The sequence below is a fragment of the Alternaria hordeiaustralica genome (genome assembly GCF_023758085.1).
Source record: "Alternaria hordeiaustralica strain BMP 2776 chromosome Unknown scaffold_7, whole genome shotgun sequence".
NCBI classification, from domain to species: domain Eukaryota; kingdom Fungi; phylum Ascomycota; class Dothideomycetes; order Pleosporales; family Pleosporaceae; genus Alternaria; species Alternaria hordeiaustralica.
Genome location: NW_026056779.1, coordinates 444,121 through 457,388, shown reverse-complemented (window position 1 = coordinate 457,388; position 13,268 = coordinate 444,121). Strand labels below are relative to the sequence as shown.

At 52.6% G+C, this 13,268-nt stretch overlaps 4 protein-coding genes across 4 annotated transcripts; 1 reads left to right on the top strand and 3 right to left on the bottom strand.

Moving 5' to 3' along the window:
• Window positions 1-3,141: 3,141 nt before the first annotated feature.
• J4E84_004585 (uncharacterized protein) lies at window positions 3,142-4,082 on the bottom strand (the record flags this gene model as incomplete). The annotated part of the gene is made up of 2 exons (XM_049387188.1): window positions 3,142-3,818; window positions 3,890-4,082. 2 exons carry the CDS (start codon window positions 4,080-4,082, stop codon window positions 3,142-3,144), a joined length of 870 nt encoding a protein of 289 aa, XP_049244961.1.
• A 783-nt stretch (window positions 4,083-4,865) lies between these two features.
• Window positions 4,866-6,738, bottom strand: J4E84_004584 (uncharacterized protein; the record flags this gene model as incomplete). Its single annotated transcript, XM_049387187.1, has 2 exons — window positions 4,866-6,148; window positions 6,201-6,738. The coding sequence occupies 2 exons, from the start codon at window positions 6,736-6,738 to the stop codon at window positions 4,866-4,868; spliced, it is 1,821 nt and encodes a 606-aa protein (XP_049244960.1).
• A 634-nt stretch (window positions 6,739-7,372) lies between these two features.
• Window positions 7,373-9,367, bottom strand: J4E84_004583 (uncharacterized protein; the record flags this gene model as incomplete). The annotated part of the gene is made up of 7 exons (XM_049387186.1): window positions 7,373-7,390; window positions 7,475-7,739; window positions 7,804-7,885; window positions 7,935-8,518; window positions 8,569-8,658; window positions 8,708-9,154; window positions 9,201-9,367. 7 exons carry the CDS (start codon window positions 9,365-9,367, stop codon window positions 7,373-7,375), a joined length of 1,653 nt encoding a protein of 550 aa, XP_049244959.1.
• Window positions 9,368-10,087: 720 nt separating this feature from the next.
• On the top strand, window positions 10,088-12,830 carry J4E84_004582 (uncharacterized protein; the record flags this gene model as incomplete). Its single annotated transcript, XM_049387185.1, has 5 exons — window positions 10,088-10,097; window positions 10,153-10,465; window positions 10,518-11,493; window positions 11,544-12,683; window positions 12,735-12,830. The coding sequence occupies 5 exons, from the start codon at window positions 10,088-10,090 to the stop codon at window positions 12,828-12,830; spliced, it is 2,535 nt and encodes an 844-aa protein (XP_049244958.1).
• Between the last annotated feature and the right edge of the window lie 438 nt (window positions 12,831-13,268).

Below are 13,268 nucleotides of genomic sequence, written 5' to 3'. Positions count from 1 at the left end.
AGTCATGCTTTGCTACGAGCACTTTGTAACTCATTGACACTGCATCTGTCTTTTGAGCTAGCTTATATACAGTGTGAGAACACACAGGTCAATCGGACATCAGCATGATTTCAAACTAAGATGTTGAAACAGGCGGTGCTATTGGCATTGCGGAACTCAAACGCCATGATTCTACGACGGCATTTGAAGGACGAGTACCGATCCTGGCATACACCGGCAACCGGCGATCACCAGAACACTCGTACAAACCTTCGAATATGCCGGCTCGAAGATAGGACCGACAGATGTACCGCTACACTAGCTAGACTATGAGCCTGACCAGTATCCCAGCACTGCCTGAACATCATCATCATCGTTTCCAAGCTCGCGAGAATTCTCGGCATCTCTAGCTTAACGGTCTCCATGACACATACTCCGAGCTTGTGAGGACTCCACTTCACTGCAAGGCTAGATACATTTTGCGTTCTCATATCTCTTTTGCTCTTGCGTCCGTCACATCCATGAATAGCTGCAAGAGCTAGCCATGCAGACCCTGCTTCTAGCTTTGTATCGCAACCGTTTTCTTTCCTTGCTCTATAGGTTGCCCTTGTTGCCGAAGGCTCTTCTACGGTAGTAAATATGTGCCATCTCGTCTTCGGAGTCGCTACCGCCCTGCTGGCTGGGTTGCGCATGATAATCCGTTGCCGTAGTCAATAGCCGCGGCGCAGCCTCCAGACTGTCACTCACCGGGCCGCCGTAGTAGGGACGCTCTGCGTGATGTTCCTCATGTATTATGCGAGGTTAATGCGAGTTGCGCGTGCTTGGGCGGACTGGCGATCAAATTGAATGGCAGCTGCTGTAGGGGCGGTTGTCCGCCATCAGTTAGGTCTCACCGTCGGTTGGTGAGTGCCTCTGGGCGCAATGAAAACGGACGGCAGCCCGAGCACTTGACCATGAAGCAGGCGACCTCGTTAGCATTGAGTCTACGATCGCTCGCTGAATGTACCTTTGACCCAGCTTGAAGCGCCGCCTCGTCGCTCATCGCAGCCCCAGTCACTACGTACCTAGGTCCGCTGAGGGGCGTTGAACCACCTCAGTGAAGCACCAGCAATAGAGAAGATACATACCTAGGTATAGAAAGCCAGAGACTTCATGCTATCCTCAGACTCCTTCTATTTGCGCGGTCACCTTGCTGTCGACACTATTAGCTTCATCATGACTACCTCGTCAGAAGACCTTACGTTCTCAGGAAAGGCTTCACTTACAAAGTAGCTCACTTTCTTTGCTCTTACAGTCTCTCATTCTTGCAAAAGAGTAGCTTCAACTCTGGCTGACAATCAACTGTCATCAATGGATCGCTAGCTACAACCAAGGTGAGCCACAGGGCGCCCTGACGAGACTTGCAGCGACAATACCGCAATTTGTACGCTAGTACGGATACCCTTATACCCCAAACGTTCATATTGGCACTTCGATTTTCGTTCACGGGCGTGCTGTCCCCGGCTAGCGTTGCCGTGGTAAGTGGTTGCCTGGGCTCAACCACAACAAACGGTCACTCAAGCACCACATCCCCCCTCCACCTGAGCAACTCCAGCCGACGCAAGCAGCCCCGATGATCTGCCGGCCAGGCGCTAGTAGAGCATCACGTGATGCTAGCGCCGCCAAGCCCTGAGGGTCTACTTAGTTTGGCTACCTCCACGTCCACTACCATAACGCGCAATGGCCAACACATCAATTTGGAGCTCAGGTACCTTTTACCAAGTTTCAAGCTCTTCCTCCCTCATCCTTCTTCAGCCTTGACCTTCATCACCCTGGTTCATCATGGCAACATACATTCACTCATTCTACCTTGGCACTTGGTATACTTGAACACTTCTTCAACACCTTCGACCTTCTCCAGTACTACACCATCACATCATGTGAAGCCTTGCTTTGCTTCTATCTTCGAATACCTTCAGGCTACACCATCACATCTTCCAACTTCAGCCATCACCATGTTGGTATCCATCAACACTTCACTGGACGTTTATGTCGACTTCACTTTCCACCAAGTGCCAGCTGCTATAGCCTAGAAGCTTTCAAGGTTTGCTTCTTACCCCCTCTTCGTTGTTCATTAACATGTCTTCTGACTCGTTCAGAACAAAAACAAAGTAGGTTCTCCATTCTTCTTTGATCATCCTTTACTGACCTTCACCAGAACAATATCAACAACCTCTATCAACTTCAATCACCTCCTCCAATCATCGACTTCATCCTGGACATGCTGGACTTCCACGTTACCTCACTTCATTCCACACCAACACCAACCTCATCATTACTCTGGACCTCCAGCATGCTCCTTCGCATACGACAAAGCTCAAGAACCGATCGGACGAGTCCACCCATCATCGACTGAACCAATCTGCGACTACGACAGATTGCTTCGACTCTCCCTACCGACCGCGGCGCGCGACAATGACCAGATCGAGTGGTTGCGACGGGTGAGAGACCCTTACAAGATTGTGTTGTGCTTTTGGAGCGCTTGACGGCTTGTGGTTGTGTCAGGAGGACAGAGGGTCAATGAAAACTTGGTTGTTATACCTGGCCTACAACCACTACTGCGGTCTTGCGCACCCTGCTTACATACCACTGGCGTGCCTCGATGGGGTTCAGGTTGGCTTCGGCTGATATCAATGTGGTCACTGTTCGCAGAAGCATCCGGTGTGTAAGAGCTTTGGATGAGATCCTCTGCCGGTTGTTGGATTGGCGCACACTCGGCTGGTCAGTTTGGACTTGAAATGGTGGTAGGAGGTTTGGACTTGGTGGTGGTGGTTCTTCATGGGCTTTTCGATCTTTCATGGTCTTGGTAGTTTGAGCAAGGAATCTTGTTGGTCTTTGGGTGCAAGGAATGGCTTCTGGGCTGGTTTACTTCAGCGTTGGTTCTTCAAGGATATCTTCAAAGGGGTTTGGTCGTGGTTGGAATCTTTGCAGCACTTCATCAAATCAACATTTTGACTGCAAACTTTATCTTCTCTGCCTGTGACTAGTCTTCTCTTCTCACTTCCTCAAGTGTTAGTTGTTGCTGGACTACCTGTTGCATTGCGACAAGGTACATGGCCTTTCCCTCCTGCTCCGCGTTATCGCCTTCAATAGCTATTACGCTCCCGCCGCTCGTCGCCTTCATCACCGGGCCTCGCCCCCAATCTTCCCATCTCCACGCCCCAGGACCCCGAACATCCACTCCCCAATCTCCTGGCTCTCTTCCGGCTGCACAGGATAAAGATGACCCTGCTCCCAGTGTCTCACCACACTCTTCCCCTCGCCCACCTCATACCACCCGTCGATCAGTCCCTGACCCGCCCAATTCCACTCATCCTGCAGACCCTGTACATGAAAAGCCGGCAACCTAATCTTTCCCTCCATCAACTCCTTCCGTTCCTCCACACTCATCCCAAACGACGAAACCGCTGTATCAAGCGCCGCAGACGCAGAAGGCGGTATCAGCGGCGGCGGATACGACCCACAAACACTAAGTCCAAACTCGAAATCCAGATACGCAAGCCGCGATACATCGTTTCCCTTCTCAGCGAGTGCGCGCCGGATTTCGCAGCCTTTGAGGAGCCCGGCTACGACTTTGGTGCCTTGGGAGAAGCCGATGAGACCGACGACTTTGCCGCCGCTGGAGGTGATGCGCTCAACGGTGCTACGGACGAGGTCTTCGACTTCCGAGGGCATGGCGGTGGTGGAGTTGCCGGCTTTCATGTCGGAGATGGTGACGCTGGATTGCATCCAGCGTTTGAAGGGCCCGCAGCCTTCGAAGAAGGGGAGGATGCCTGGACCGGGCTGGGAGGGGAATGGTGCTTAGGATTGTTGTTAGCATGGGAGCGCATGTCAAGGGGTGGGAAGGTGGGTGGAGATGGGTTATGCATACCTTCCAGACTCTCGACTTCGAAATGGTCTTTGATCACCCTCATTAGTCTTGCTAATTGGATCGTGTGTACGGTCGCGTTGCTTCCTGAGCCATGGAAGGCTAGCAGTGTAGGCTTCACAGGTCCACCCATTCCTGCGAGTTTGGGTGCTGTGCTGGGTGTCATGTACGTGCCGTTCTCTGTTTGTGTTGCCATATTGGCAAGGTGTGGTGTAGGCCGTGGCTCGAAAACACTCAGAAATAGTCCCCCGCGAGGCTATCTATATCTCTTCGATGTTCCTCCTGGATCCCTGGCTGTAGGAAAGATAAATGCAGGGTCCGGTGCTGTTTTTCCAGATGGTGGGGGAGGGTGTTTGCTTCTTTTCGTCTGTTTCAGCGCGACACTTCATTTAACTCTTTCCTTCTTCTTCTCTTTCTAAACTTGGATAAACAATGAAACTTGCAGGTTTCGTTAAATGCTTTCTTTATATGGGTCGAAAGACATGTGCTTGGTAGACGTGGACAAGTGGCTGCTTATCGGGCCGTAAAAGTCGTCATTCGCCAAGGACGTGTGTATTGCTTGTATGAGAACAAGCGATCTATGACCGTCGCATTGAGACTGAGGCGCCGAGAAGTATCGTTGACAAACAAGAATGTGTATGCTGAGGTACATGTCTACATGCGGGATGTAAGGTCAAGACCGAGGATGCCTGTCCAAGTGGGGTCTAGTCAGAGGCGAGATGCGCCCATAGATTACGCACGCGTTCGCTCATCGCATGGTTCATAAATTGAGAGCACCCATTCAAGATGCGTCAACTCATTGTTTGGTTTCTCATTCGAGTTTGCTATTTGGCAATCGTTTGTCTCGATTTCGGTACTCCCTCTGGAATTTCATAGCCCGCATTTGAACTACGCCTTTGCTCACTCGCTAATAGTACTTCATAGGAAGGATAAAGGGAAGAAGAGAAAAGACAGTAACGCCATTTACCCGTACTCAGACTCAAAAGTTTGTTGTACCAGCCCTAGGCAGTGTGTTCGACGAACCACTCGAACCTTTGCTCCTCGTTCCACTCATCCCGGAGCTGACACTCGTTCTTGAGCTTGCCCTCACTCTACCCTTATCCCCCTCCTTGATTGACCTCAGAATCTCAATGCCCTCGGGAGTCTTTCCCAACCGAGATACGAGCGTCGTGTTTTCATGTTGCAGGTCACCAATCTGCTCCTTAATCAACTTGTTCTCCTGCTCCAGTATCTCCACGCGTTGCTTGAACTCGTCCCGCTCGCGTTGCGCTTTGGCAAGTTGGTTCTTATCTGCTTCCTTCTGCTGGCGAAGGAGCAGTTTCCGTGTCTCCTTCTCGCGACGCTCCTCGAGTTTGCGCATCTCTTTCTCATACTTCTCTTTCTGTTTCTTCTTCTCCCTTTCGTGCTTCTCATTCGCCTTTTGCATGTCCGCATTCGCCTTCTGGCTTTCAGCTTGTAGTCCCGACTCCTGCTTTTCGCGCGCTTGCTCGAGTTTCGCCTTCAGCTGTTCCTTCTTTTCTTCAATCTTTTGTAAGCCCTTGTGATGCGGGCTGTCTTCTGTCAACGGTAGGGACTGTTGCGACGAAGTTGATGGTGTCGGGATTTCTCGGTCGATTGGGAGTCCTTCGCGTGCAGTAGTGAACTGTTCTGCAGATGCGAAAGACTCGCCGGAAGACGACGAGCTGGAGGAGCTATCGGATCTTGTGCGTTGTAAGCTGTATTGGCTGCCAGCCTCCCCAGTCTTGTCCACTATGCTGGTTCCTACTCCGGCACCCATGCCGTTCGCGTCAGTCGCGGAGAATGTCCGCCCAGTGTCGTGCGCTTTGGGCGTCTCCGCGGAGTCGTCTTTGCCTGTCATTCCATCTTCCTCGACGTCGTCGTCTTTGGCACACGCCCAGTCGAGGAATTTGACCGCGTCCTGGACTATGCTGCTAGGCACATTCCGCTCGACCATGAATCGAGGAATACCACCACCAGGATCACTGCGGGTGACCATTATCCACTCGATAGGGTTGGTCTCTGCGTCGCCGTCGCCCATGGGTATCTCCCTGATCATCTCGATCGACTCGTAGAAGCCTCGCACCATGTTGCTTCGCGGCGGCGCATCGGGATGTGAACAGGGTATGGAAACGACCATGAAGTGTCGCGGTGTTGAGTTGGCGACTTTGGAGGCATCGGTAAGACATGTATCCGAGGTGATGAGTAGGGTGATAAACTCTCGCGGTGAGGTTGGGCCAGGGAATTGCGCGGACAGCTGGTAGACTGCGCCTCTGTTAGTCGCTATAGGCGCCTGGAAGTATTCGCTCTCTCATACCTTGCAGTTGACCAACGCCGTCGACTGTCATATCCTCTAGCCGCTGGTCGCCTCCAATGCCTCGTATGTTGCCCTCGCCGGGGCCGCCCTGGACTTCCAGACTCTCTGGGAACTCCCTCTTCATGGCGCGCTTCCACTTCTCGAAACCGAGGCCCTCGTGTACACTCGAGCGCGAAAACCAGGCACCGTGCCTGTCCTTTCCGGCCATCTTGTATACGCTCATGCCTGTAGCGGCGTCATTGTTCCCTAGCTTCACAGGCTTGCCCCATGACTTCTGAAGCTCTTCATGCTCTGGCGCAGGTGGTGGCCGGCGGACTTGGGAAATTGTGAGGTCCTTAGAGCCGGTTGCAGGTTCTTGCTCGGTTCGGGTTCGTTGTGACGACTCGTAAGGGGTTCCATTGGGTGGTGGAGGCACACAGTTCGCGATCACTTCTGCTTTGGCCAGTATTTCGGATAGGAATGTCTGGAGGTTGTCGGTAGGGACGTCGCTGAACTCTTTCGGCCGGAGGCACGCGAGCGCTTCGTGTAGCTCCGACATGATAATGTCTGACGGAAAGATGGGGATTAGAGATATCTGGGGGAGGTAGCAACGAAGGATTCAAAGCCACAGGATACCTAGACCCTTTGTGGCTGCTCCCAAGCTATTTGTGTGCTGTGAATGTTCCGAGGTACCCGTGGTGCCAGCTAGCAGGGTCCGGTGACGGACGATGAAATCATTACCTGCGATTATCGATTCGATTTGCAATGAAGATGGAGCTTGAGAAAGAACTAATAACGAGTAGCAAACTAGAAGAGCTATTTTCCTATGCTGGATTGCGAGGCCTCCAGTCGATGTGGCAGTTGTTTGCATGTGCAGGTATAGTTGATGCAACGTCATCCCTGCACGTCGCTCGCTCTTCCCAATCCACGACGCGTGACGCGGGGTCGCCCGCCGCGCCACCGACGTATCAATCCCTGGCCGCCCTGCATACGAATACGCCGGCAGCCACTACGTCACATATGGCAAAGCTTGCGAAATTGCGACCTTCGCGTTTGCTAGCATTCTGGCCGACACAGCACTCGATGAAACACACCATGCGGATACAATGTAAGAGAAATATTCTATCTATCTAAGACGTGCTGGACACGTAGAGAGGGGTATTTCGCAGGTCTAACTAATGCGGCAAATCAACCTATTCCAAAGCAACAATCTATGAACTACACAAGTACGTACAAAGCACACATCTGCCAAAACGTTAGTGTTCATGGATATACGCCGGAGGTTCATAACTTACCATGCTAAGCCCCAAGATCATGCTGCACCAAAAGAGGACGTTGTTCAACAGAGTGCGGCCTCTAACCCACTTGCTCCGTTGCAACATTACAATCGGCATCTGGAGCATCATCGCAACGAAACCGTAGCCTCTGAACTTCCGTGTAATGCAGCCCATGACAAGCTCATGCGCTAACGCAGAGATGAGGAAGGTGATCGTTGTAGCTAGAGGACGCGACATGTGGTTCTTAGATGCAGAGTAGACGTGTCGTCGGAAGAAATGGTGACTAAATCACAACGCATCCAGTCAGTATATTTTTCCCATGCGACTCGTACAGGTACGTGACTTACACAGGCTTGTTCCATTCGCGCGAGAATTCTAACCAATCGCAGCTGTTCCACCAGTCTGCATAGAATTGACGGTCGGCAAAGCCTGCAACTCTTGTTAGCAGCGGACGCTGGGCTTGGTAGTGGAAACTTACGTGTTATCTCTGCAAAAGCACCCAGAATGTACTCAAAGATGACGAGAAAGACTAGCAGGAAAGTAATCATGAATGGAAATAGCAGTCGACCGATAGTCTCGCTAAGAATCAACGTGAAATCCGTAGCACCCTTGGAATTCTGGAGTCGCACAGCCGATACGTCCAGCACTGGGAGGATGAACTCCTCCGCAGTAATGACCATCAAGAAGATGCATCCGAATACGGCAAGAGTCTTGTAGAAGACCTCCAACCAGCGGATGCTGGTGTTCCTCGGGTACTCAAGCTCATAACACAGGGTTGGGCAGAAGATGAAGTCGACAAAGTTATACAGGGTGAGGTTGTTGGGGTAAGAGACGTTGCCGAGAGGCGAAGCAAGCTCCAATGCGAGATCATCTCTCAGCTGGCCAAGATACTCTGCATTTGCCTTCTTCGGGTCGGGCTCCTCCTGTGAGGGCGATTGCGGGATCTCGTGCAGATGAGTGCTTGAGCTTGGATAGCGCACTGCAGCTACCTTGCTTGCCTTGTCGGGTGTATCAAGATCGTTCAAGCGACGTAGAGTTTCGCTGAGATGACCGTTGTAGAAGCTTCACAAGGTTAGTTATGCAATCGAAGCTCTAGTTACTTGGTGCCATACGCGTAAGAGTGCATCTTCATGAAAATCGCAAGCAGATGCAGAGTGAAGAAGACCTGCGCGGTCCAGCTCCAGTCGCGAATGAAAGGGTATCTTTGCATTGGTCAGTCTAAAGTACAATGTATAACCAGGGTCAGCGTACGTAGTCCAGAAAGCGAGCCAGATTGCCTGAAATATGCTCTGTATAGCTATGCCAGACGTGTTCCAGCGTAGGGACCCCTGTTTGAGAAACAGCCTCTGGAGTGGCAGCGACAGGGCGGTGCTGAACACCATGGCACCGTCGACTAGACCAAGCTCGACAACCTTCTCCTTGAACAGCGCCCACTGTCTCATCTGAAAGGGGTATCCGGTCTCGGTCATGTTGCGTAGCATCGATGTAATGACCATGATGGCAAGTCCGATCCAGAACAGGACGAAGAAGCCGCGGAAGTCATGGTAGTCGCTGTTTGGGTCGAAGTGGGAGACGCGATCCACGTAGTCGATGGTAGGGAATATGCGCTGCTTGTGCTGGGCGCGTATCTGCCTGCGTGCGGACGAGGAGGCCTGGACGGAAGGCGGGGCATCGTCGGGTATGGGTGTGCTTCTTCCACTGCTGAGGTCAGCCATGTATCGCGTCGAGAGAGGTGTTCATGTACCTAGAGATGCCTGAGCCGGGCTCCCGGAGCGTGCCATTCTTGTTAAACGCCTCGTCGCTGAGTTGGGGCTTGAGCAAGTCGATTCTCGTGGGTTTGCGCGGTCGCGGCGAGTGGAGATCGGTGTTGCCGTTATGAGCATTCGCGTCAAAAGACGTAGACTCGGCCATTATGAGGAGACGTGTATGCGCATGTCACGGAGGAGGAGTGGGAAGGAGGATTCAAGTGTGGACAGGCCAGACTATGATCCGCAACTAACAGGGTCACTGGCTGTGTCAGATGGGGCAGTGAGTGGCAGACGAGGCTTCCGGACAACCGCTCGACACAAACAGGTAATGGAGAGGTAATAGGCCTGCATTTGATACGTATATATGCTACAAGGAATATGCAAGTACATGCGGTCTGCTGATGTAGTGGTGGCCTAGCGACTCGGAGAGTTGGCACTGAGGGACGAAGGGTCGGTTACATCAGCGGCCGCGCGAGTCAGTGCGGGCGTCTTGGGAGCAGTGCCAGGAATTGTCGTGTTTCTTGGTACGTAGAGTAACGTGCAAGTACTTATATCTCAGGGTTTGCTTAGGAAGTTACGCCGGAATCTATGCGCATTAAAGATATATAGCCAGCATTCAGGGTAGCGTAGAGTCTAGGCATTCGTACCCGTTGTTGGTGGCAGGTGCGTCCGACCTCTGGACTCTGGAACAAATGACGGCCCGGCCAGCTGTAGGCCATGCCCAAACGTTCCGCCTACCAACGCGCAGCCAGGACATTTCACATAGTCGCCCGTGACCGATCCATACTACCCATCGACGGCCGAATACCCTTCCCATCCTCTGCAGCCTCTTTCCCATCGAACCCTCTTTCGCTGTCCGGGTGGGGTCCAAGAGGCCACCGCAATGGCTTCCTGTACGCCAAGCACCGCGACCCCCAGCAGCTGAGGACTTGTGCTAAGGATATACAGTGAAGCAGTTTATTCGCAACGTGCGCGCTGCAAAGACAATTGCAGACGAGCGTGCGGTTGTGCAGAAAGAGAGTGCCGCCATCCGCGCCAGCTTCAGGGAGGAGAGCCACGACTCCAACGTGAGGAGGAACAATGTCGCAAAGCTACTCTATCTCTTCACTCTGGGTGAGAGGACGCACTTTGGTCAGATCGAATGTCTGAAGCTGCTGGCCTCTCCGCGCTTCGCCGACAAGCGGTTGGGATATCTGGGTACCATGCTGTTACTGGACGAGAACCAGGAAGTCCTGACTCTGGTGACGAACTCGCTGAAGAAGTAGGCAATGATGCACTCTCTGATATGGATCTGCATGCTAAACAATGTGTAGCGACCTCAACCACCCCAACCAGTACATCGTCGGCCTCGCCCTCTGCACGCTCGGCAACATCGCCTCCGTCGAAATGGCTCGAGACCTGTTTCCAGAAGTCGAAACGATAATATCGAGCGCGAACCCATACATACGTCGCAAAGCCGCAATCTGCGCCATGAGGATATGTCGGAAAGTGCCCGACCTCCAGGAACATTTCTTGGAAAAGGCCAAGTTGCTACTACAAGATCGAAACCACGGCGTCTTGCTGTGTGGCGTCACTCTGGTAGAGAACCTCTGCGAGGCGGACGAGGTCGAGGACGACGAGAACGGCGTAAGGGAGATCTTCAGACCCATGGTGCCCAGCCTAGTCAAGATATTGAAGGGACTCTCCTCGTCTGGTTATGCGCCCGAGCACGACGTGACTGGCATCACAGACCCTTTCCTACAATGCAAGCTACTCCAGCTTCTACGAGTCCTGGCTCGTGGCGATGCGCAGGTTAGCGAACAGATCAACGATATCCTAGCCCAGGTCGCAACCAACACAGACTCCTCGAAAAACGTCGGCAACTCCATCCTATACGAGGCGGTACTTACAATCCTAGATATCGAAGCAGATTCTGGACTTCGCGTGCTTGGTGTCAACATCCTAGGAAAGTTCTTGTCAAACCGTGACAACAACATCAGATATGTTGCGCTCAACACACTGATCAAGGTTGTCGCAGTCGAACCAAACGCCGTACAAAGACACCGCAACACCATTTTGGACTGTCTACGGGATCCTGATATTAGTATTAGACGGCGAGCGCTTGACCTCAGCTTTACCTTGATCAACGAGAGCAATGTGCGAGTACTGATAAGGGAGCTCCTTGCTTTCTTGGAAGTCGCTGACAACGAGTTCAAACCTGTCATGACCTCCCAGATCGGTGTCGCAGCAGACCGCTTCGCACCAAACAAGAGGTGGCACGTTGATACGATGCTGCGCGTGCTGAAACTCGTAAGTCAGTCATGTTCTTGTGAGCTGCATGTAACTAATCTACGCATCAGGCTGGAAACTACGTCAAAGAGCAGATTCTATCCTCCTTTGTACGACTGATCGCTACCACACCTGACCTCCAGACCTATTCCGTACAGAAACTCTATGCGGCCTTGAAGGAAGACATCACACAGGAGGGTCTCACACTAGCCGGTTCCTGGGTCATTGGCGAGTACGGTGATGCACTACTTAGAGGTGGTCAGTACGAAGAGGAAGAGCTTGTCAAGGAAGTCAAAGAAAGCGACGTCGTCGATCTCTTCGAAACCATCCTCGGTAGCAGTTACGCCGGTCTCATCGTCCAACAGTACATCGTCACAGCCTCTATGAAATTGACGACACGTTTGAGCGATCCTGCTCAGATTGAGCGTTTACGACGGTTATTACAACGATACGCGGCAAACCTTGACGTTGAGATTCAACAGCGTGCAGCCGAATACGGAAACTTGTTCGGTCACGACCAGATTAGGAGGGGCGTTCTTGAGAAGATGCCACCGCCTGAAATCCGCGAAGAGTCACGAGTTCTGGGCGAAGCGACCAAAAAGCGACAGTCGAAGATTGCGAAGAAGAAGCCTGCGCAAGCAGCGACAGAAGACTTGCTACTGGACCTCATGGGCGATGCAGGCCCGTCGACCAGCATGAATGGGGCGGCCAATGGAACTCAACAGAGCCAGGACTTACTTGCAGACATCATGGGCGGGTCTTCATCACCGCCTCAGACATCCTCCCCGGCGCCACAATCAAACGTGGCCAACATCATGGACCTCTTCAACTCTGGAGCCAGCAGTTCTCCAGCCCCAGCGCAGTCTCACGCGCCGCCGTCAGGAAACTCCATGGACCTTCTGGGCGGACTCGGTGGTATGTCCTCGCCACCACCACAAGCTTCAACACCGTCGGTGGCCTCAGGCCCACCCGCGCATCCAGCATACAGCAAGAACGACCTACAGATCACCTTCCAGCTCAAGCGTGATGCAAACGCCGTGCAACTTCTCGCACGTTTCCGCAATACTGGAAGCTTTGGCCAGCTGTCAGGTGTGAATCTGCAAGCTGCGGTACCAAAGAGCCAAAAGCTGCAGCTGCAACCTATCAGTACCAGTGAACTGGAGGGAGGCCAAGACGCGACCCAGCAAATGAGGGTCACAGCTGTCAATGGGGTAAGTCATTCTCAGATACGTTTTGTATGTATAACTTGCTAACAGACCTAGCCCCCACCCGCAAGGCTAAAGCTCAGACTCAAGATCAGTTACTCGGCAAGTGGTGCTCCAGTGACAGAGCAGGTTGACTGGGCCGAGCCGACATGATGGCAAAGCACACTTTTGGTAGTAAAATCTTCAAGTAGCGAGCAGTATAGAGCAAATGACATACCCGAGCGATGATGACATGCACGACGGACTAGATCCAGCGCAAGACTTTCGTGCGCGCGTAGGTGGCGAACATATCAAGTGCTGGGCGTAGAGGAGGTTCTTTGGTGTTAGTGTATCCTCGAACTGGATCGCAAGATTGCTACGGGGGACGCCTAAGCTTCATGTTTGGAATGCAGAAGCACCAGTCGCCTTCTGCACCTGTCGCAATAACCCGACAGAGGTGGAAATAAGATGCGGGATTAGCGCCTCAAGCCATCCGCGCCCGCTTTTCCGGTAGATCCCCCCGCCATTGCCAGGAACGCGACCTGTTGGGTCGCTTCTCTCTTCTGTACAACTGTTTCTCCACTGCACCAACCATTCCAAAGCGGGACTTCT